We start from the raw sequence: 25286 nt of genomic DNA, 5'->3' as shown, positions 1-25286 counted from the left end.
CGACCGATTAACCGAATTTAGTCTGTTAACCGAATTTTTTCAGTTTTACCCGAATTTTGCACACCCCTATGTAAGGGTTGTATTTCGGTAACCTTGCCAGTTTTCTTTCTTTATTGTTTTAATTATTCAAGATTAATTTATTAATTCATTTAATATTAAAAATACATTTTATTCTTCACATTTATATACTTTGATATTAATGATAAATTGACAATATTTTAATTATTTTTGAAGTGAAAAATATTTTAATTTTTAAATAGTACCAAATAGGTCTATTGTATTTGTTGTTGCAATTCTAGGTTGTGCGCATTAATGTAATATGATCATCCCTCTTTCTTCACACACACATAATGGAGATTTTAGCTGCTGAAATGTATGCCAAAGTCCAATTCATTCCAATATTTCTATGTACATAAATCACTTTTCAGTCGTAGGTTTGGTTTTGGTCTTCCAACACGATTAGACTTTGATCAAGTCAAAAAGGCGACGCAAGTATACCAGAGTTAGACGCCCACGCAGCTGAATCTCATCTTCCTTCCCCCATTCAACATTAGATCATAAATAAGCATCAAAAACCTGTTAAACATGAGTTGCTTATCTCCATTTCAGCATGACTTTGAAGTTTTATCAAATGAGTTGAATTGGACTATTTTTTTTTATTAGGAAAAACTATGAAGTGTAAGATTAAAATTATCATAACAATTGATAGCTCAATTGCTGTCACAATCCTAACATTCCTAAACCCAATCTTCCCTTACAATTATAATTAATTGCCTCGACCTCTTCCCATCATCAATCAATATAGATGCCAAAAGCAATAGTTGTAATTCAGTAAATACGAAAAAGGGTTAGAATAATAGCCCCCCCAAATAGTTCTACTTATCCTTGATAGTAATTCCAAGCTCACCTGCAACAATAACAGTGGTGGCCATATCAAGAAACATCCCATGTTCAACCACACCCGCAATCCTCAAAATAGCATCGCTTGCAACCTGCAAATCCCCCATTTCTTTCTTCAAATACAAATCCACGATGTAATTCCCGTTATCTGTCACAAATGGCTTCCCTTCACCATCATTCCTCAGCTTGGCCACGCAATCCGACCCTTGGAACAACTTTTGGAGCTTATTTGCAGTAAATTTCCAGCAAAAGGGAACGATTTCAACCGGCAAAGCCAAACCGCTCCCTCCCAAATGTTTAACCAATTTGGATTCGTCAACAATACAAACAAATTTCTTGCATGCTCCTTCCACCATTTTCTCTCTTAAAAGCGACCCACCTCTCCCTTTCACCAGATTGAGATGCGGGTCCACTTCATCCGCCCCGTCGATGGCTAAATCAATGGTGGGATAGTTGTCGAGATCTGAAAGTGGGATGCCCAAAGAAACAGCTTGTTCCTGCGTTTTCTTCGATGTGGGAATTCCTACGATGTTGCTGAGCTTGCCTTGCCGGAGCAACTCCCCGATTCGATCCACGGCGTGTTTGGCTGTCGAACCCGTGCCCAGACCCAAAACCATACCCGACTCAACGAACTCAACGGCTTTGTAAGCGGCGATTTTTTTCAATTCGTCTTGGGTTAGGATGACGGGTGGGGACATAGGAGGAGACAAAGATAAAGCCTCCATTGAAGCAGCAGTTTCAGACCAAGCAATCGCCATCTTTTGAGGGTTAATAAAGAATAATAGGTTCAAATTAAAAAAGAAAAATAAGAATGAGATGATAAATTGAATCAAAAGAAACGAAAGGCTAAAATTGAATCAGTGAGAAAGGGGGCAAGAAAAAGAGAGGTGTTTCTTATTATTATTCCCTTCTCCTTTAGGGGTTCCTTCAGAAACCCAGATATTGGGATGGGGATTAACAGCGTAATGGTGATGAAAGGGACAGGGAAAGGGACAAGGGAAGAGGGGGTATGTGGTGAAGTGAAGAGGAAGAAGAAGATAGGGTTTGGTATTCCGGCAAATAGAGAGAAGGCGGGATAAGTTCTATGCAAAATGAGTGGGCTTTTGTATGGTTCTTATAAAAGAAAATCGAGGAAGGTCCAAAACAAGAGATTTGGAATTAAAGTTATTGCTTTTTGGCGTTATGGTCTTCCCTTTTATTTTTTGTTGTCCATACCGCTATCCCTTTTGTTTTTGTATGGGTATTAGTATATATTTTTGTATGATTTCAGTTGTATCCATATTTTGAATTTTCGTATATATGATGTTAAGTTTATTAATAAAATTTTGAACTAATCTAATATTGTTAGAATTCTTTTAAGCATATATTATATATCTTTCCTATTCCTATATCATTATTGTTGTATACTCTTAAAGTTTATCAATAAAATTATTTTTGTCTTATATATTATTATTTATTGAACTGTTCAAAGTTCTTAATATAAAATAAATAATTAAAACTATTAATTTATATCCTATTTAACATGTATGATCTAAAATGTGAAATATAACTATTAAAATATTAATAATACAAAAATATAAATTCCTCACAAAAAAAATTAACCACAAGTTAGTAAAAAAAAAAAAAAAGAAGTAATTTTGAGGATAATTAATAAAGCGGGGCGCATGCATGTAAATCTAAAACTGAGATGTGATAGGTGGTTGAATTAATGCTCACAAGGCGATTCTCTCAACTTTGGATGGATGGAGGGATATCTGAGTTTTCATTGTTCATATATTCTCATTGCTTTATTTATTTATTTAGCTTTGCATAATATTCTCGTATTCCTTTCTGTAATTTCTAAAAATGCTTAATCCATGCACCGTTCTATGGGAGAATAATTCAAAAAAAACTATAAAGTACTTTTTACTCTCTACAACTCTGCTTCAACTTTCCCGAGGCCAAGCATATTCTTAAATAAATTATTCATTTTAAACTCGAAAAATAAGTTTAAATAAAAATTAAGTCCATTTATAATATGGGTCAAGCTCAGACTTGTACTTTTAAGTCTTGAACTTGATCTAATCCGTTTTAAATTAGTAATGTTTTATATTATGCTATTTTTATATATTATGTAATGTATAACATATGAAAATTAAATATTAAAAATTGGTAAGTGACTATATATAAAATTTTAATAAATAAAATAATTAAATATTAAATAATATAAATATATATTTTAAATGTTTTGAAAAAAATAATATAAACGGATTTAAAATGGAGACTTGAGTTAACTATTTACAAATCTAGATGAGTTTAGACAAAACTTTAAACTCATATTTTGGATTGAACCAAACCGACCCGACTCAATTATCAACATCTCTATTTCTAGAGAGTCAAACATGTAAAAGGGAATAAGGCAACTTTAAATTGAATGGCCTAAAATATTGATATTCATTTCAATGATTCTTCAGAGGATGTGGGGATATTGTTTGGAAGTTGCATTCCATTTCATTTAAGAAATGAGAGAAACGTTGAACAAATTCACACAAATTAATTGGAATCTTAAATATGCCACGTCTAAATTTCCATAAAGTGTCGACATTATTACTATCTACGGAGACATTTATATTTTTAGCATTAATATTATTGTCAAGATAAAAGATATAAATTTGAATGTATATTATTCTTTTATTTAAAAGTTGAGAATAAATGATTAGTAGTTATAGACATTGTATAAAAACCTATAGTAAAATTAATATTTAAAAAAAATAGAAAAAAATTAAGTGATTTAAAATTTAAAAAAATCTAAAATCGATGTTTATCTTTTAATTATTTTCTATCGCTTTGTTAAATCTTAAAATTAAAATTTCATAGAAATCAAATAATTTGATGAGTAAGTGAATGGACCAAAATGGGATTGGTTTTTTTCAACCAAAAACACTTTGGAACATATATAGAAACATGGAACTTAGACCTAAACTTCAAGTTTGAATTTGAAACCGTCTAAGAATGGAAATGACAAAACTGGACTTTGACTTGGAACAAAGATGGCATACCATAATATCACGTGGAAAGCATGGGGTTTTCCTTTTTTTCTTTTACGTTTATATTATCAACCGTAAAGAAATAGCATTAGAAAGCTTCGTAGATAATGTTTCATGTTTGTTAGAAATTTGATGGATATGATTATATAATTTTCTAACATGGAACTCAATAAAATCAAATAAAATAGGGGTAAATCTTAAAATTACACATGAACTTTGATTTAATATGTAAATTTATACATGAATTTTGATTTGGTGCAATTATATACATAAACTTTGATTGTGGTTCAAATGTATCCATGAAACTTTAATTTTAATTCAATCATACACATTTAAAGAAATAGATACATCAATTACTTTTATATTGGATAAATATAATTATATGTGTATTGTTGAATGTTTTTGAGTGTCTCTCCTTCAAAAGGGTTAGATTCTTTATTTATATGATATGGTTACTGTTCATGGATGAGATGCTGTAGGTAGGTCCCCATGCATGCCAATACATACTCTATTCTAGGGTTAACATGTGTTTTCTAGATGTGCGTTTGCTTTCATAGTGGTGCGAACCCACATCGCACGATCTCATAAAAGAATGCGAACACCTCACGTGCGAACATGCAGACTACAGGTTAGGACCCAATCGGGTAACCAGGTAGTAGGTTGGTAATGACAAGTACCATAACAATTTGTCCCCCACCTAGTTTAAAGAAGAGTTACAAAGTGACTCTTTTGAGAACTTGACTTCGTGAGGTGAGAGATTGCTGAGAGAGAAGCTTATGGCATATGTTTTTTGCTTTAGATTGTCACATACACTTCACCACATGTTGAGGAGTAGTACAATTACATATAGTTGATTGTGCCTTCATTTTCAGGTACACGAATAGTTAAAAGTGTAAAACTCTTTTAAAAGGAGGTTACATTAACCCTAAGAATCAAACTATTTAAATTTGAAATTTTTTAGAAGGAGCTGTTGTTGGGGAGAATAATCATGTTTCAGAGGTGATTTTCTTAAAATTTCCCAATTTTTTTTTTAGTTTTTTCTAGGTTTATTCAGGCACAATGGTTAGGGCTAGAGGAAGTGATCGTGTTATTCAAGGCATCTATAGTGGTTTAAGGAGTGAACATTCACAACGCCATGAAGTAAATGCTCCGATGGAGGCGAAAGCATGTTTGCACCACCAAAGAGGAAGAAATGAGTCGTCATTTGGTTTCTTGGGGAATTCAAATACCCAAATTTTCCTATGACTTCTCAATTGTTAAAGGGTCAAACCGATTAAGTGACACCACCGATGGAAGTTTTCTAGTTCTCTTACATGTGTTAGAAGCGAATTTTCATCTACCACTCCACCCCTTCTTCTGCCATTTTCTCAATAAATACAAGATAGCTCTGGGGCAGCTATCTGGTTTCTTGTGGTGGGTCGTAGTGGCCTATTTCATTGAATGTAGTCGTCGAAAGGAGATGTCATTGATCTCTCTTTTCTAGAATATATATCAAATCAAAGCATGCAACCGAGGAGGTTCGGTGGGAATGTTTTACTTTACTCATCATGAAGGAGCAGAATCGATCATCTCCAATTGATCCTCAAACCTTTGCCTAAATCGCTAGAAATCCATACGAGTCAAATACAAGTTTGGGATTGGTTTTGATTTTCCAACCAAATGGTCCATATCTAGTAAGAATATGTGCTTGTGAAAATGAGATTTTATATCTGAAGTAGGGTAGGCTTAATATTATAGGCTTCTCTGAGGTCGCGTAATATATTTGGAGGAAGTTCTAACTGTTAGAAACATGTTTCAGCACTATCTCGTAAATCAGAGCCCTAATAGATGGCAGCTAATTGATGATAACAATGGTGCGAACACCGTGACTGTGTTACCCGTGCAGTTCATATGGCCACATGAAGCCACTGATTATTTAAGGCTTATTCTGTAACACCCCTTACCCGTATCCAACACCGGAATAGGGTACGAGGCATTACCAAAACACATACACTTGTAAACGTATTTAACCGAGTTATAAAATTTCATCAATATTAAAACTTTCAAAATAATTAACATGTTTCTATAACTTTTCACAATATATCCTCAAAATATTATAATCATAATAATTAGGGCCTGCGAGACCCGATACATACTCATGCAATTTAATGCTTCATTTCCATTTCATTCAATTCGCAATTTCTCATGCTCATAATTTAAATCATATCACTAGCAATTTCCATTTAATTCACGTACAATTCAATGACATCAAATTCAAAACTAATACGTATTTACCATTTAACTCAATGTTTATTGATTATACCATTCAATAACACATTTATGAAATTCTCAATTTAGCAATGAAAATATCACTTTAGTTTGAATAACAACATCGTCTCGATATAAATACACTACCACTTATCCATTTACTTTAATTCTTTTGGGCCCATTTGTCACTTACCATCCTTAATCAAATTAGGAACGGTCACGGAAAAATTGAGTACTTCACTTTCACTTTGCCATAGTATAACTATGGTCTTACGTATGATCACTTATCACTTGTCCCCGATCGATAAGTGTAGCCACCTATCACTTTGTTTCTTGATCGATAAGTGTAGCCACTTATCACTTTGTTTCTTGATCGATAAGTGTAGCCACTTATCACTTTGTCTTTGATCGATAAGTGTAGCTAAAGCTATCACTTATCACTTTGTCTCTTGATCGATAAGCATAGCCAAGCTATCACTTATCACTTTTCACTTGTCACTTGATCGATAAGTGTAGCCAAGCTATCACTTATCACTTTCCACTTGTCACTTGATCGGATAAGTGTAGTGAAGCTATCACTTATCACTTTGTCACTTGATCGATAAGTATAGCCAAGCTATCACTTATCACTTTGTCACTTGATCAGATAAGTATAGCCGAAGCTATCACTTATCACTTTGTCACTTGATCAGATAAGTATAGCCGAAGCTATTACTTATCACTTCCCACTTGTCACTTGATCAGATAAGTGTAGCTAAAGCTACCACTTATCACTTTGTCACTTGATCAGAAGTACTCAAATCCGGCGTTCCGCTCAATTTGATCATTTATTCATATATCAGGCTTACCAACATGTGTTAATTCATAAACCATTCATGGTATTATTTCATGTCAAATCATATACTGAATATACCATACACACATACTATGAAACTTTATTTTCACACATGAGCTTAAACCATGACCAATAATGCACAAAAATAAGCATCATTCATATTTCATCGTTTATGAGTTATAATCAAACATATGACCATTTATACACGAATCATTCATATATTTCCCAATTTTCCTCCTCCTCCTCTCCACTCCACATCCTTAATGTGTATAACACACTTAAACAACATTAACCATAATTTCAATATTCACTAACATGTATATTCAAAGCTGTTTATTCGAGTCAGAGTCACTAAATTATTTTTATCTGGAGCTACAGAGCTCCAAATTAAGATCCGTTAATTTTCCCTGAAACTAGACTCACATATCTTCATACCATAAAATTTTCAGAATTTTTGGTTCAGCCAAATAGAACAGTTTATTCTTTAAAGTTTCCCCTGTTTCGCTGTCTGACAGTTCCGACCACTCTTCACTAAAAATTAATTATCTCATTGTACAGAATTCGGATAATATTTTCTTTTGTTTCTCATAAAAATAGACACATTAAGGATTCTAACCATATAAATTATAACTCATAATCATTTTTGTACAATTTTTAATGATTTTTCAAAGTCAGAACAGGGGAACCCGAATTCATTCTGACCTTGTCTCACAAAATCTATTATATCTCATGATTTACAATTCCATTGCTCACACCATTTATTTTATAAGAAACTAGACTCAATAAGTTTTAGTTTCATATTTTATTCATCCTCTAATTCAATTTCTACAATTTTTAGTGATTTTTCAAAGTTACACTACTGCTGCTGTCCAAAACTGCTTTAGTGCAAAATGTTGATTTCCATTTTGCCCCAAATTTCACAGTTTATACAATTCGGTCCTTTCTCAATTAACCCTCAATTAATCTAATTTTCTCAATTAATACTTTACCTAGACATTATAAGCTGTTACACAACTATTGGAATTCAGAATTTCCACATATAACTCTATCTTCAAACTCTTTTACTATTAGGTCCCAAACATTCACTTTCTATTCAATTCTTTCAATAAAATCAGCATATGAACAATTTAAAGCTCTAATTTCATGATAAATCATCATATAGTTCCAGCACATATTCATATAAACTTTCAACTTCTTTCATAAAATTAAAACTAATGAATTTAACAAGTGGGCCTAGTTGTAAAAGTCATAAAATACAAAATTTCAAGAAATAGTCAAGAATTGAACTTGCTTGTAATAAAATATGAAGAACCAGCTTGAAGAAGCCTTTCCATGGTGTTTTAGCTGATGAGAATTCAGAAAATGAAGAGAAATCTAGATAATTCCACTTGGGTCCTAACTTTATTAAGCAAATTTTGTAATTTTCCAATTTTGCCCTTAATTCTCCTTACTTTCTTGCTGATTTCATGCCTCTGTTGTCCAGCCCAAATAGACCTTGGGTCTATTTGCCTTTTAAGCCCTCTTCCTTTTATCATTTAAGCTATTTAATCATTTCCCAAAATTTTGCATTTGTTACAATTTAGTCCTTTTTGTTCAATTAATTATCGAACTTTAAAATTTCTTAACGAAACTTTAATACTAACTTTTAACACTCCATAAATATTTATAAAAATATTTATGGCTCAGTTTAAAATCCCGAGGTCTTGATACCTCATTTTGATTCTAATTATTTTAATATTTATTTCTAGTGCACTATTCACTATTTCAAAATTTTCCTAACTTCATATTTAACTTATACTTACTAAATTAATAATATTTTCTACCCATTTGTCGAATTTAGTGATCTCGAATCACCGTTCCGACACCTCTGAAAATTCAAGCCATTACATTTTTTTTTTCGTCGGATTTGTGGTCCTGAAACCACTGTTCCGACTAAGCCAGAAATCGGGCTATTACATATTCTCTTAGGAAAGAAGGAAGAATCTAAAAATTATTTTTATACCTTTTGTAAATTAAAGCCTCATCTGTGGTCCTCTAAACTTGCAAGGGATCAAGAAAGTGGTGTGAACCCCCTTATGATAACTACTGGCGCTAATAATAGACTTATTGGTAATGCAGGCATAATTCACGTTGTTGAATAGAATTCAAGAGATCCCACGAGTTTATCTAGGGATATTGGCGAATACATGGACGTTCGATCTTTTATGCAAAATGGACTTTCTATTCGTCGTATCGGTTTTGTATGGGTGTCCAACACGTACATGCCGTAGATATGTCTAGATATGTACTAGACACGTCATAATACATCAAGAGAGAGATATTGGACACGATCAAGATATCAATATTAGAAAACGAACACGAAAAGACACAAACGACTAGGAAACAGATGGAGAAGAAGCAATCAACTGATGAAGACGAGAAGAGAAGAAACAACCAATTGATGAAAATGAGAATAGAAAAGTTGCAATTTCAGCAATGGAAAGAATTAAATAGTTGCATATAAGAAAATGTGCTAGGGTTGAGGGTTATAAAACGCCCCATTTTCATTAAAAGATGGGAGGGTCTTTTTAGTTAATTTGGTTTGGACCATCCAGTTATTTTATTGGGATAATGGCACTAATGATCCTTGTACTTTAGGGTTTGTTCTAATATGGTACCTCTATTTTTAAAATGTCTAATTTTATACTTGGAGTTTAATTTATTTTATCAAAACGATACCCAACTTTAACGTGATTTAAAAAATTGATGACATGACACATTAATTAATAAAATAGTGCCACGTGGCTTATGGTTGACTTATTGACTAAGAACTCAATGGTGTTTTAGCAATAAGTCTAAAAAAATATTTTCTTTCCAAAATTAATTTATTTACATTTTTTTTCACATTTTCCTCTTGTTTTCTCTTTCTTTTTCTTTTTTTTTAAATTATTTCTTTTTCACATTTTTTCTTTGAACTCTCACTTTCTTTCTTAACATACCAAATCGACGACCAATAGTTTCACCTCCTCCACCATCATCCAACATCATCAGAAGGCTTTGAACGTATTGAGGTGGAAGGAGACTCGTTGATGGAAGAAGTTCCTAAGCTTTAGTTGGATTTTCTATTACGATCTAAATACAAAAATATTTTGGTATTTTAATCGGTTTAGACTAAACAGATCAAAAATTAGTTAAACATCTCGGCCAATCATTTTTTTCTCTCTAGGCTTTTTTATCTTAAAGCTTGATTAAAGGTTGGGACCGATGATTTGATAGAGAAAGTCTAGGTTCTACCTAGAAAAGTAATGAGATTTTTTAGACTTTTCCCCTTTTAGTTCATTCGAAGGTCACAAGCCTCAACCCATCGTCGTCGATAAGGTCTCCTCGGCATCCAGTCGACTTGAAGGTAGAACCCTCATCTTCATGGCTCAAACTCAGTCCACTCGCCTCCAATGTCGCCACTATTGAGCACCCATCACTTTGCTTTCCCTTTCCCATCTTATCTTCTACATTTCAGTGGCCTAGACCTTGGGGTGCATCAATGGGTTCAAGTACCAGAGACAGTGCCACAAGCTATATCTTGGTTTGGTTTGTTAGAGTAACTAATAGTTAGTTAGTTAGTTAGTTAGCTAGTTATGTAACAACCCGATTTTAACCCTAATCGGACAAAGTGGTTTTGGGACCACAAATCTGAGTAAAAAAATATTTTAAAATTATTTATGGTATTTGCAGTATGTGAATTACTATGTGTGAAAAATTCGTGTGAAAATTTGATTGTTTGAGTGCTCAATTTAATAAAAATGGCTTAATCGCGTAAAATAAAAATTTAGGGTTTTAATTTAAAAGCATCTATTTGTGGTTGTCTTTTTAATTAGGAGGCTTAAAAGTGAAATTAACCCACTATATAGATAGTGGATGGTTATGGACTAAATTAACCTTAATGTTTATATATTATATATTTAGAAACCAAGGTTAATTAAGTAAATGGCTAAATATTAATATATATGTTAATTAAAACATAAAAATTACATTAGCCTTCATCTTCTTTAGCTGAAAGTAGGAGAAGAAAATGCCATGGAAGCTTTGAAAGGTTTGGCTATGTTCATCCAAAATTAGAGGTTCATTTTTATTCTGTTTTTGAAAATTTTTACGTTTTTGATATCGTTGTTTTGTGTACTACAAGACCCATGCTTTAATTTTAGAATTTGGTGTTGATTTTGTGTCATGCCATTGATGAATGCTTGAGTTTTTTGTTAGTTAATGATGAAATATGAAAGATATGTGAAAGTTAACATGTTTTGTCTTTGAATTTTTGGTGAAATTGAGTAGTTAGGACTAAATTGTGAAATTAAACTTTTGGGGGACTAAAATGTGAAATAAATGAAATGTGTGGACTTGTAGGAGTATAGAAATATGCGGCCCTTATATAGTGTGGGCAAATTTTGTGTATTTTGTGTTTTATGCAATAGGGACTAAATTGTAAAAAGTGTAAATGTCAAGGGCAAAATGGTAATTTTCCAATTTATGTGTTTTTGGACTAAATTGAATGTAATAATATTTAAACTAGCTCATTTTGAATATATTTAGATCAAGAACCAAAGAAATTGGAATTGGATCGGGGAAAAGCTAAAATAGTTGACTAATTGTCCGGTTTTGATTTTTCACCGTCCGAGGTAAGTCTATTAGCTATTTAATGTTATTAAATTAGTATGTATGTATGTATGTATGTATGTATGTATGTATGTATGTATGTATGTATGTCTATTGTATTTTTTGAGCTATAAATAAAAGTAATTTGATTGAATAAATTAAAGTATAAATGGTATATATGTATATACAATGTTCGAATATATAGGTATATACTTATATAAATCTTTGAATTAAGTTAAAGTATGAATGGCATATATATATATATATATATATATATATATATAATGTTCAAATATTTATATAGGTATCTATATGTATATGTTCTTAAATTTAGTTGATTGTGTGAGGGTTATATATGTATACACAAGGTTCGAATACATATATGTATATACATGTATAAATTCTTGGTTTAATTAAAGGTATGTATATTGTAATTGTATAGGTAATTTGAATAAGTATGTATATGTGGGTTGGAATGTATATGAAAATACTTGAATAAATCTTGAATATATTTTAAGGCATGAATATTAAGTATGCATGTGGAGATTTAAATATGTATGAATATACATGTATATGTTTTATATTGAACTTAGGTATGAAATTAAATATATATATGTTATTTCGAATAAACGTGTATATATACATGTAAATTTCTTGTATTGAATTTAGTTAAGTAATTATATATATACATGAATAAATTATGAACTTAGATAAAGACAAGAATGTGTATATATATACATATAGATTCGAATATAAATGTATATACATGTATGAGTTTATGATTTTAGCTAAAGGTATAAATGTTAAATACGTACATGGGAGTTCGAGTATATCTATATGTATATTCGTATATAGGTTCTTGGATTGAATTAAAGATATAAAATCTTATATTTTTATATGTGAGGTTTGATTATATATATGTTTATAAATTTATAAATACTTGAATTGAATTGAAAGTATGATTTGTAAACTCTTTTATAATTGAACATGCACTACAACGAACATGTGTTTGCTATTAAGAATTTTTCGAGGAATTATTTTGTGTATGTGAAATTGGGATTTCAGGCTTAGCGCCTAGCAGGCTTATTGCCAGTGAAACAATATCAGACTTTACGTCTAGCAGGCTTAATGCCGGTGAAATAATTTTAGACTTTACGTCTAGCAGCTTAATGCCGGTGAAACAATATCAAACTTTACGTCTAGCAGGCTTAATGCCGGTGAAACATTTCAGACTATATGTCTAGCAGGCTAAGTGCCGGTGTACTGAATCAGGCTTTAATCCTAGCAAGCTAAGTGCCAGTGAATCTGTTTAAAGTATGTGATTAAGTGTACAGTTATATGATTTTGGTTATCTTTAATTGATGAGCATATATACATTCGGTTAAGTGTGTTTAATGAATATGTATATATTTGATCTATGAATTTGTAAAATATACATCTATGCTTTCAGTTTATGCAGTTGATAAATGTATACGTATAAATATTCAAGATATGTATTTGATAAGTATCTACATATGAAATTGAGAAGTATCTACATATAAATATGCAGTTGATGGAGATGAATGCATTCATCATATGTATTAGATTTGTATTTGGTTATAAGTTTATCATGAGTATACATACACAATCGGATATGATATGTATTTAACATATATATATATATATATATATATATATGCTCGATTATATACATTCGGTTGTAATGTTGTTTGGTATAAATATACATATATTCAGTTAAACGCATTCGACAGTACACATATTTGACTATAAATAAAATGGTCTCAGTACAAAAAATGTATGAATATTAGTTATATGTGTTAATTGCAATCTCAGTGAATTAAATTTAAAAGTTATATTATATATATGTTTAGTTATGCTATAGACTTACTAAGCTATAAAAGCTTACTTTGTTTGTTTATGTCTTTCCATTTTATAGACTTAAAGATCGAGCTTCAAGCTCGGGGATTGTCAGCAAGATCATCACTCTATCTACTGTCTCGGTATTAAAATGTTTAAATTCTAACTATGGCATGTACAGACTAGATATGCACGTGAAGTTTTGCCAAACCTGAAAAATATAAAAATTTAGTCTAGTCGAACTTTTCGTGCATGAATAGGAGCCTTCTAAATTTTAGTACATGATTTGCAATGTGGTGTTCATCATTGTCAAGGGTAAAAGTTATACTATTTGTGAATTCTACCTGAAAGTTCATAGAAACTTAGTTGTAACGACAAATAATATCATGCTATCCTCAAACACTAAATGGCTAGGCTATTTTACTAGGACTTGAGTGTGAATGTCGGATATGGACATATGTTCAACACAGGTATGCTCATTTCTTTTCCAAGTTTTTTCATGTATTTGAATGGTTCTTGGGGGATCATATATCTTCGTACCTCTTTCCAGTTATGCATCGGTCTTAGGTATTTGGCTACTAACACAAACACACAACAAACCTTATTTCTGTGGAGTGCGGAACATCTTTACATGCAAAAGCTAAGAGCAACAATTTATTTAGATTACAATCTCGACTAAATTGGTAACACAATATTGAATGGATAATTATTTATTTTTCGATGGCTAAATATGTTTGTATCACCTAAAGCTAAAGCTTGAAGGTAGAAAAGCTTCACATGCAAAGATAACTATTCAATATTCAAAGACTCTTTGTTCACTTTGGATAGACAAAATTGTTTCGGTAATGTCTGTGGGAAATAAATTGTGAACAAAAAGAAGAAAAAACTCAAACCAAATTATCAAATTTGATAAACATACCAGAGAAGCATTTGTCATAGACACCTCATTTGACCCACATTGACGATCTTGGAGTTGAGAATCAAATGGAGAACATAGATGAGGCATTGAAGGCCCGGACTGATTATAATAACGATTGTCATCTGGGGAAGGATTAGAATTGGCAAATGTGTAAATATATGTATTGACAACTTTTACTAAACTATTGATGACTTGTTTGCTCTGAGTGAGTGTATGGTTTGTTGTTCTTTGATCAACACAAGGAAGTATGTAGCTAAGTGCAGTCTCTGCATGCGAATTTTCCACCCATTCTTCCATAGCCAAACAAGTGTCAGAAATCACACTGAAACACACAAAACAGGTCATTCATCCATCAGACGATGACATCTATATAGGCATTTTGTTGTAGACAACTCAATGTTAAATTTCTTTAAGCTTTCTTCCAACAAAGAACAGCAGCGAAGTAATCATATACAGTAATAGGGGGGAAAAGCAAATAAGTAGAAATGACATGGAGGATCAATTTCTTCAAACAAACTACGGCCACAAAACTCATACATTTGAGATATTGTTTCAGCATGCAACCTTGAATTAGCAAATGCAAAAAGGTGCCAATGCATCTTGTATCAAATGTTAGCAGTCTCTAAACATGCGGATGCCGACAGGATTTTAGATTTCTTACAAGAAAGCATGTAGGAAAAGTTTTAAGTCTAACATCTTACTTGTTCAGGATTACAAAAACTCCACAAAGGATGAAAGTAATAGAAACTAGTAACCGCTCACTATGAATCTGCAACAATTTGTTGGTAGTGTCAGAAAGAGATGTGAAGTTGTAGAATAACCGAAAGAGAAGAATTCCCAGACTAAGTGCCATTTAATTTCAGAACAAGTTTCCTATTTTTCATTTTTGTTTATATTCTAAATGTGATCAATAAGATAAGGAAAATAACTAATTTGAAAATTCGGAAAACAAGGGATTGTAAATGTGGTAAAAAGTTTGATGTTTAGTTATTTCATCATGTAAAAGTATAGACGGAAAATGGAAAAACATTATGTAGGCCCCGAAAGAACTTACATGTGAATGGCATGTTGGTGCCCTAGAACAGACAACACTGCAACAAAATTATGAACAAAATTTCAGATCGGCAAGACATGGTAATGGTCGAGAAACATATAAGATACAAGTCAGTAATATCTTATAGTGATATACTTACAAAGACCAAGCAGGGCCAAAATTAGCATCACTGCTGCCACGGAGATCAATGCCAATCGCCTGAAAACAAATTCGAAATACTTTGATTTGCATGCTAGTTTGACAATAATGAGGCAATATCAAATGGTTTAGGGGGACTATACACGGCATTGAAGACTCTTCTTATTTTGACAGCGTTTTCATCGGTATTCTCTGTAAGTGTATCTGCTGCTGCATTTAGATCTATGTTCAACTTGTCGGTGTCAGTAATGACATTGGAAGGAAGGAACAACTCGACCACATTGATGGTTTTTGCAAGAGAAAGGTATTGTGTAACATTATTTAGGATTTGCACAGTGTAGTCTGACTGGGTTACAACATATTTCAAAGTATGCAACACTTCACCATGAAAGAAGAATGCATCCAATCCTGTTTAAGAAACAATTTGCGGCTTAGATAAAGAAAAGAACATGAGCATAAATAAGTACAAGAAAGAACATGAGCATAAAACACACACACAGTCATGGGAAGGTGCATAAATAAGTACAAGATAATTTTCTCGGTGCTTTGCTTTTACTTTTTGCTTTCCACATCTTGCTTTTAGTTAATTATATGTTTATCGTTTTTGTTTTCTATTGAAAAGCAAAGGCACCAATAAAATCAAAACCAAAGTAAATAAGATAGTAAAAGCTCCATAACATTGTAGACATTGAAGTTCTATAAGTTCGAGTTATTACGCTGCAGCGCTAGTGAACAATATGAGTAGTATAAGACAAATTGTTTGAGAATGATCCGTTCTTTTTCCTTTGATGTTTACTCTCCATCTGCAGTAATGATATGCCAAAAGAACCAAACCACAACGCAGCAAATATGAATCCCACTGCCCCTGTAAATCCAACTGACTGCACACAAAACAGTTGAAAATACTGATCAGAAATATCTGATACACATATTAGCAAGCAGGATACGATCCTTAAGGACAAGGTGCACGCTGAAACATGTTAGCGTAATGATATCTTCAACATTTCCTAAAATAGTATAAAATAACTTCTTCGGTTTTTGGTTGAATAAATTACACTTTCTTATTGACAATAACAATCTATTATCATTTGACACAGATTGCAATCTAACATCAGCATAAAGATGCAGATTTGTTAGTTCAAGTATAATATATATATATGTATATACAGTCCAATACTGCTAAAAGTGAACAATCTATAAAGTAATTAGATTAAACAGATCAATCAAAAAGCTATCAAGAAAGCAAGGCAGACTAAAGACTTTACCGCCCAGTAGTGGCGGTTGGTAATATTCCAACCACCGTGAAAATGCTTGAAATGGCGCAGAAGGTCTGGCCTATTTGTCCTTGGTGCTGCCAACACCAGCGTGCTTGGAGACTCATAAGTTGTTGGCGCTGGTGCTTGTGGCAGTTCTGATATCTCATTATTCCATGCACCTAAATTCACCCCTCCTGCATACACCACAAACATACAGTAAATATGAAACAATTTGAGACAACAAGTAGGAACAAAACCCCTTTCCTTTCTCTTAATCGCACGGGTTAAGCATACAGTAAGAGTGGGGAAAGGCAAAAATAGAAAACAAAAGATCAGATCTTTCAAAACCAGCAATGATCCCAACCAACTACTTCAATCTGCCTTACAATTCAGCAACCAAACACGAGAAAGGAAACATAAAGCAAACAATCAAAATACAAAAGGAAATGAAAACTTAAACAGGAACTTCACATTATAGTAGGAATCTAAACCGAATTATAGAACACCAACCAGAAATGAGCTTGACATGATCTGTGAGCGGTCCATTTTGAGCCAAAACTGGAACTGAGCTCAAACAACAAAATCCAACAATAAGCAAGGAAACGAAGTGTCTAAATAAAAGGGTGTTCTTCATTTGCAGCTTTAAGTAAAAGTTCACTGCCAACTCATCCTCTCAAGATTTAGGGAAACTAAAAAGGCAAATCTTAGGGATATCCCCCACAGGATCAGAAAAAATAGAAGCAAAGGCCACACTGGCAGTGTGAAAAGAAACAGAAGAACATCTTAAAGTCTCAGCTTCGTGATTTGATTATAGTGATATTGTAATCTAAGAAGCAATAAAATTATATAAAGGAGGCAGATAGAGATAGAGACGGTGTCATATGACTGTAAAAGGCGGGTAGGATTAATAAACCGATAGGAAATTACAAAATAGGGTTCTCTTTTGAAAATATTTATTCGTTTTGTCATGGTGAAAACTAATATTGGAAAGCATACGCTACATTTACAAGAAAAATTGGAAAAAGAAAATGATATCATAAATTTCAGAGTTCCATAATTAAAATTTTATTAAAAATAATAATTTTATAAAAACAATTAAATTGTAAAAACATGGTCAAAATAGTCTATTACACATATAATAGGATCAAAATATGGTTCAAATTATAAAATTAAAAATTTATAAAAATCATAAAATTCTAAAAATAATAACAATGGTAACATTGTAAATTTATAAAAATAGTTTATTACACATGTAATATGATCAAAATATCACATATTATTGAGGACTAAAATGATATGTGAATGTACATGGTACGTCCTTCTAGGATTGGATCAAATTAGTCATTCTACTATTATATGAATTAATTTAGTCTCCGTACTATTAAAAAATTAAATAAGACAATTTTCAACAAAATTAACATTTACCGTTTAAAAATGTCATTTATTATGTAGCGAATCAATATTTTGAAAGTTTTTTATGGTTCTACAAATGGAGTATTTTATTTAGAATTGAACTACAAACAAAAAATATTTTTGTATGAAAGTTTTGACACAATAAATGTTAACTATGTTACAATTTAGCATTGAATCTTTTTAATAATAGACTAATTAATTTAATCCAATATGTATAAAGCGAGTTGGCAAACAATTTCACCCAAAATAACACAATGGCTAAACTATACTATTATTCACTAAGCAATAGGTAACCATTTCGTTTTGGTCACTTAATTAAAAAAAGTTATAATTTGTCATTGAGCTATTCCAAAGTTTTTATTTAAGTTATTGGCCTATTAAGTGTTTTTTTTTTAAAGTTCCATCAGTGAGTTTCAAGTGACGATTAATTGGACGATCCGTACGATGAATTAGTACCCATTGACGAGTAGAAGAACATAATTTAGATCCAAGTCGATTTGACGGTTAGTATCGGGGATTAAAAAAAAAAGTTGTTTGAATTTTGATTTGTAGCTTTGTGACGTTTAAAGTTGTTTCATAGAAAAATTAAACTGTAAAAGAGAAGTGCAAACAGAAAAAATCATATAACATCAATTTTAAGAAATGGAAACTTTTGAGTAATTATAACTTTTCTAATTAAATCCTAGAAGTGATTCTTATTAAAAGTGGATTAGGGAATGAGATTTGAGTGAGATGATTAAAAGAGTTGAGAGAGAGAAATAGAAGCATGTCAAAGCTGGATTTGAAGAAATGAGTTGACAACAATCTTGTATCAAATCATGTGCCCAATCTTCCAAATACAACCTAACACGTGCATTTCATATTCTGGTTAAAATTAGAAAGAAAAAACAATTTCATAACCACACTTACGCTACCCAAACTACTTCGTTATCCAATTTTTATCTTTAAATGGCGATGATGTGGCATTACCTCCCAGAATCCACTGCTTTGCGACATAATTGGCACCAAAACTTTCCCTTTCTCCCCTCTTTCTTCTCAATTTGGTTGCCCTTGAAACCCATTCAAAAATGACAAAAGTCAAGTCAAAGCTTCATTGTTATCTTGGTCTCATCTTTGACAGTACAAACAAATTAAATTCAAAGACTTAACCCTTTTTACTCAAATCTAATACTTCTCTTCTAACCTTGTCATAGTTTTGTTTTCACTTTCCACCGTAAGTAATGGAACCAAAGCACATGACTGGACTTTTTGCATTCAGTCTTTGTTCTAAACAACACAAAATTGAAAATCTTTTCAATTCATGATTTTTGGAAAAGATTATATTACTGTTATCCCAATATACAACAACTTTGAAAATTTATCAAATAATATCCAAAACTCATAAAATTCAAAATCCAAAATTAGTGGGTTGAAAAAGAAAACTTAATAAATTAAAATCTGTCATGTAAATTTATCAAGAACAAAATAAGATGCAAAAGTGTACTTAAATTCATTGATTTCTTGGAATCTTTGATTTAGTAACTTTAACCTTCAAATTAGCACATGGGATAATAGAAAAGTTATGTATGTATGTAATTTAGGAGGATAACCTAATATATAACTTTTGCATATTAACCCTAATTTCTAATAAACTTATCATCGTTAGAAATTAATTACTAGTGTATCTACACATATTCAACCCATATTTTATTTAATAACTAAAACTTAATAAACTTTAACCAAATTAAATCACTTTTAATTTGGACTAATATTTTATGAATGTAGATTTCCTTTGAATGCATTTGCATCTTCAACTTTAAAGGATGGGAAATTATTTGAGTGCATTTAGATGCATTTCCAGAGAGAATTTCAAACTCAATGGCCCTTCAAGTTTGGGATCCAATTGATGAACTGGACTGCTTCTCTCACCTATATTTTATTTAAATTAATTTTAATATAAATATTGTTTAGGTAATTCTTAATTATTAGTAGTTAAAATAAATATAATCTTAATAGTTTTTAACGAGATAGTAATTATAGAGTCATTTTAATTTAATGTTATTAATAGTCCATTTTTTATTATTATTTCATCAAAATTAAATTTAAACATTCCTCACTATTAATTTTAAACTCACTTCAATAACCAATTTCAATATCACCACTATTTACAATTTCACAGCAACTATTTTCATGGCTAATCCAATTCTACCCTTAATATTTCAAATTATTTTCAAGGTGAAGAAGGACCAGTGGGCCTGAACCAAAGCTGACTCTAATATATTTCGTAGGCCTGTAGGAGTACACCTTTATTCATATAAATTAAAACTCGGATAATATATTTTTGAATTAGATCTAAACGATGAATTGGTAATAAAAATAATATTATATCGTATAATTAGATCTAAACCCTATGTGATAGTTTGATGGTCAAGAGTGTTTATCACCTCAAGTGTGGCTTGGATTTAAATTACATTTGTTGTATATTTTTATAAAATGAATCAACCAATTAATGTTTAAGTTAAAAGATTTGAAAACGTGAGTCGTAAATTAATTAAACAACATCTCTAATAACTTTTAACATCTAACTAAACGCATTTCTATCCTTTTATTTTTCTCTGAATACACAAGGATATTGCAAAAATCAAAATTTTAGATTCATATCATCCACTTTATGAGTTTTTTTATAATAGTAATTCAAAATCATTTTTTGAAAATAAAATAAAATAAAAGCAAATTTTTAAATAATGTATGGTAGTTATTTGCTACTATAGATAAAAAAAAAAAAAAATCTTAGAGGGTAATCTTTTTCCAAAGTATATTATATATTTATCTTAATTTGATATTTATACTATAATGAATTTTTTAAAATTACTATTAAATTAGGTGTTGTTTGATAAACTGAAAAATTAAATTTTAAAGAAAGTGTTGAAAAATGAAGTATTAAAAATATAGGTTCTCAATTTAAGTTATACAATCTGGTTAATATATTATTTAAAATTAAATACCGAATATAATTAGATTACTTGCTAAACATAAAATTTAAATTATGAAAAAATTATTTTACATATTATCTTTAAATTTTAAAATTGCACATTATTCTAAACAAAATCAAAATTTGAAGGTAAATTTTTATAGGATAATATAATATTAAAATAAATAAAATAAAATTGACTTAATTCAAAATATTTTTCACATTTTGTAGAAAAATTATCATGTTGTTTTTATTTTAGATTATCAAACATATTTAAAAGTTAAATCATTGAAAATATTAATTTTCAATTGATTTAATTTTTCAACAATTTATCATATAAAACTTTAGTGTGACACCAAATTTAATAAAACATTTTATTTCAAAAGGAATTCAATAAAATCTTTTACAATAGTGAAAATTAAAAGTGAATTATATAAATCTCCAAAATTAAAATTTTATTTTGTACAAAGATTATTCAAACCTAAACTTTATAAAAGATAAACATATTGTGAATAGGTGACAATTTAGAATTCTCAAGCTTAACTTTAAACTTATTTTAAATAATCTTTAATTAATTGTGAATATATAGATGGCATCCAAATGATTTAAAACCTTTCTGTTTATTTTAAGAAAAATTCCTTAATTGATGTTTTAGTTATTTGTTATTTAACTTTCTACTAAATATATATCATTTTATTAAATTCAAAAGAATAATGTATTTATAAATATGATTATCTCGTGATTCCTGTTAGAAATAAAAAACAGGTGCTAAAGTATTTGATTGAAAGTACTGCTACATTTTATTCATGTGCTTGACACATATATATATATAGTCAAGCTTACTAACAAATTGCAGCAAAATACTTTGCTGATTTTTAGCAACTACTCAACTAAGAATAAGGAAGCAGCTAACAACCTCCAGTAACAATTGGAGACTTTGAGAAGTGCTTTTGAGAAGTGCTTTTGAGAAGTGCTTTTGAGAAATTTGAGTGTTTGGCATTGCTGTCAAAAAGTACTTTTGAAGAATAAAATGTCCATTTTAGACATGAGATTATAAAGTAATAAATATGTATTTAAATAATGTTCAAATTAGTTAATATTATGATATTTTAGCAAAAATATAAAAAAATAATTTATTATAACTTATTGTTAATATTTTAATATATAATATTAATTTTAAATATTTCTAAGTAATTAATATTGATTATTTATAAAATTTAATTAGAATATATAAACTATATTTAAATATTTAAATATAAAAATTAAATATTTGTAATTAGATATTGACACGATTGTATTATTATAAAATTATTTTTATTTTTAATTAATGCTTTTAACACATTTGTATTATTTTATTTTAAAATGTATTTCAATATATAACTCATATTATATACTAACATAACATTAAAAACATAAACCTAACAATTAAAATATTACATATATTTAGATTAAAGTTTTAAAAGGGATGATATTTATATACCAAATATAAATACTAAAAATTTGTCAATAACATTTACAATTTAAAATGAATTGATTAAACTAGATGATATATTTGATAAGCATATGAAAATAATTTGGTTATATTCAATAAATGATTTGATTAATGCAATACTTATATTTAATAAGCATATGAAAATGAGTTGATTAATATAATACTTATATTTGATAAGCATATGAAAATGAAAGTCGAGACAAACAGACACAAGCAAAAGGAAATGATATAATTAAATGGTGTCTTTTGCTTCATTCCCACTTCCCTCACTTAGCTTGTAAGCTACCAGAAGGTCATGTCATTATTGATTTTAAAATGCTCGGTTAAGGTTCCCATTCATCCTACACTTACTAACACATCTGTAGCAATGCAACTAACAAAAGTTAGTCTTTGATCCTACAATTATCCCAGCAAACAGCAAAGCATTCCAATCACTTTCAGCATTTCAAATCCCACTAATTTCGTACATACAACGATCCATCATAGAGCTGAAGAAAACAAACTAGACTAGTACTATTTAAGTCCTTTCCTTCCCTTTTCTGGATTCAAACACGGCCCCACTTAAACAAAACTGAGAATCATTGACAGGCACTCACACAAACTGCAACAAACCCTTAGATTCTACATGTTTCCTCAACTGGTCTCCGACTTCTCCAATGCTACCACAAAAAAAAAAAGAAAAAAAAAGGCAGTAAGTAGAGAAAGCAATTCTAAACAAAGCCAGCACTAAGATGAACAGAAGCATGAGATACAGAGGAAGTCCAAACAGAATGAAGGCAAGAAAGAAAGACAGCTTACTGTTGTAGTTCAGAAGCTTCTCAATGAGGTCAACATGAGTCATAAGCATTCTCCTACAGCACTACCGAACCAATCCCAAAGCATCAAGAGCATCTCTGCATGTCAAACAATTTACATTTATAGCAATGATACATAAATTTAATTATGATTCGCATCAACTTGCAATTCAATATTATCAAATACATTCTTGGTCTCTTATCCTTCAGCCTATAACACTAACAAAAATTGATAATTTTGCATTTGGAGGGGCCAGTTAAAGCATGCAAAACATGTTTTTAAAGCAGGAAACTCCATCAGCAGTCCCCTCTCTTAACTTTGGGAGGATAAAACTTACACTAACTCTTGAAGCTATGTACACAAAGCAAAGGAAAAAAGGGCTACTTCAGCAAGCAAAATGAAATCATCTCAATGGTTATATATCAAAAAGTTAAGAGAATGCATGCATCAAGAGAATAACTTTAATTGAGATTACACATTCAACATCAAAGATTCCTGAATAGAGATTGATGCACAAATAGAGATTGATGCTTCAGATGAGCAGCCTGTTTCACAAAAATTAGAAATTATGGAACATCCTATAGGGCCAAAAACTAAAGTCTAGCAAACAGATTTGAGCTATATATGATGACAGTGAAGTAACATGTAATATCAAACCAAAAATGAAAGCAGAAACAACTGTATATGCCATGATACAGACGCGTATGTAAAAGAAGGGGAAAACAATATCATAAGCCAAATTACATCTCGCTTTACAAAATATTCTTGGACATAAGATATACAAAGAGGATATTGCTTTCCCAGAATCCCTATCATTTAAATTCTAACCTGCCTGATTATTTCCATTTTCAACATCACATGGAAAATTATAGAAAGTAAACTCAGAACAGAAAAGGTCTGGGACAAATTGAAGTCAAATACCCATTACAAAAGGTATGGGATTTGCTTCCAAGAACAGAAAAAGAGTGGTCTATTGAGTCTATCTTTGAGTTTAGAGTCAGACAATTAGTTAGGAATTATGTTGTTTTGAGTTTACTATAAATTCATGGAAATTCCATTGTCATATTTCTACTTTCTTCTCTCGACTGATTCACAGCACAAGGTTAAAACCATGATTCTTCTATTCTTATCAACTAAAATAGTTTGGAAGAGTTACGAAGCGAGCAAAAGAGGCACAAAACAAAAGAGGCAGAGCAAAGCAGCAGTAGAGGCACAAAACAGTAAAGCAAAAGAGGCACAAAAGCCAGAATTAAAAAGTAAATAAAAACAAAGCATAACTAATAATTAAAGAGAAGAAGAAGAAAACGAACTCACCTACGGAAGAGGAACAAAGAACAGGAAGGAGCTTTCACAGTGAAAATGTGAAAAAAATGGGTATAAAACTTTCACAGCAGAGGAAAGAACGTTTTTCCAAGGGGGAGAAGACAGGTTATTTTGGTCATTTATCAGCCAAAAGCACTTCTAGCTTTTTAGATGGTGAAATTTTCAGCTTCTCCATCAGGAGAAAATGACGTTTGAGATGGAGAATTTTTTGAGAAGATGGAGGCCGTTCTTCTCTCCTTTTAAGAGAAAAGGACTTTTTAACGCAAAAGTCCATTTAAAACGCAATAAAGAACGGGGCCTTATTCAAACATATCTAATATTCTCACCTTGAAACTGAATTATCGCAAACATTCAGTTTACATTTGCTACAACTCCTAACTTGCTTCGCATTCGAACAAAATATTCCAGCTTGAGTGGCTTGATCATGACATCAGCTACTTGTTCTTGAGAAT

The 25286-nt window shown here is 30.8% G+C and overlaps 1 protein-coding gene, 1 long non-coding RNA gene and 1 other non-coding gene across 4 annotated transcripts; all 3 read right to left on the bottom strand.

Moving 5' to 3' along the window:
• Positions 1–632: 632 nt before the first annotated feature.
• LOC105764356 (probable ribose-5-phosphate isomerase 2) lies at positions 633–1997 on the bottom strand. The gene has a single exon (XM_012582891.2). The coding sequence runs from the start codon at positions 1656–1658 to the stop codon at positions 876–878; it is 783 nt and encodes a 260-aa protein (XP_012438345.1). The 5' UTR covers positions 1659–1997; the 3' UTR covers positions 633–875.
• Positions 1998–14250: 12253 nt separating this feature from the next.
• On the bottom strand, positions 14251–17721 carry LOC105764350 (uncharacterized). The gene is made up of 7 exons (XR_008191827.1): positions 17372–17721; positions 16871–17055; positions 16322–16486; positions 15749–16013; positions 15607–15665; positions 15468–15504; positions 14251–14735 (listed from the first exon to the last, which is right to left on the bottom strand). It is a non-coding gene; the product is annotated as an uncharacterized LOC105764350 (transcript).
• Positions 17722–22945: 5224 nt separating this feature from the next.
• On the bottom strand, positions 22946–25089 carry LOC105764352 (uncharacterized). Of its 2 annotated transcripts, XR_001124620.2 has the most exons (4): positions 24826–25089; positions 23987–24056; positions 23515–23609; positions 22946–23375 (listed from the first exon to the last, which is right to left on the bottom strand). It is a non-coding gene; the product is annotated as an uncharacterized LOC105764352 (long non-coding RNA). The 2 variants fall into 2 exon arrangements; XR_001124619.2 differs by lacking the exon at positions 23987–24056 and having other exon boundaries at positions 24826–25079.
• Positions 25090–25286: the final 197 nt, after the last annotated feature.

The sequence above is a fragment of the Gossypium raimondii genome, chromosome 12 (genome assembly GCF_025698545.1).
Source record: "Gossypium raimondii isolate GPD5lz chromosome 12, ASM2569854v1, whole genome shotgun sequence".
NCBI lineage: Eukaryota > Viridiplantae > Streptophyta > Magnoliopsida > Malvales > Malvaceae > Gossypium > Gossypium raimondii.
Note: the sequence above shows the minus strand (reverse complement) of the source record. Positions and strands in the feature narration are given on the sequence as shown.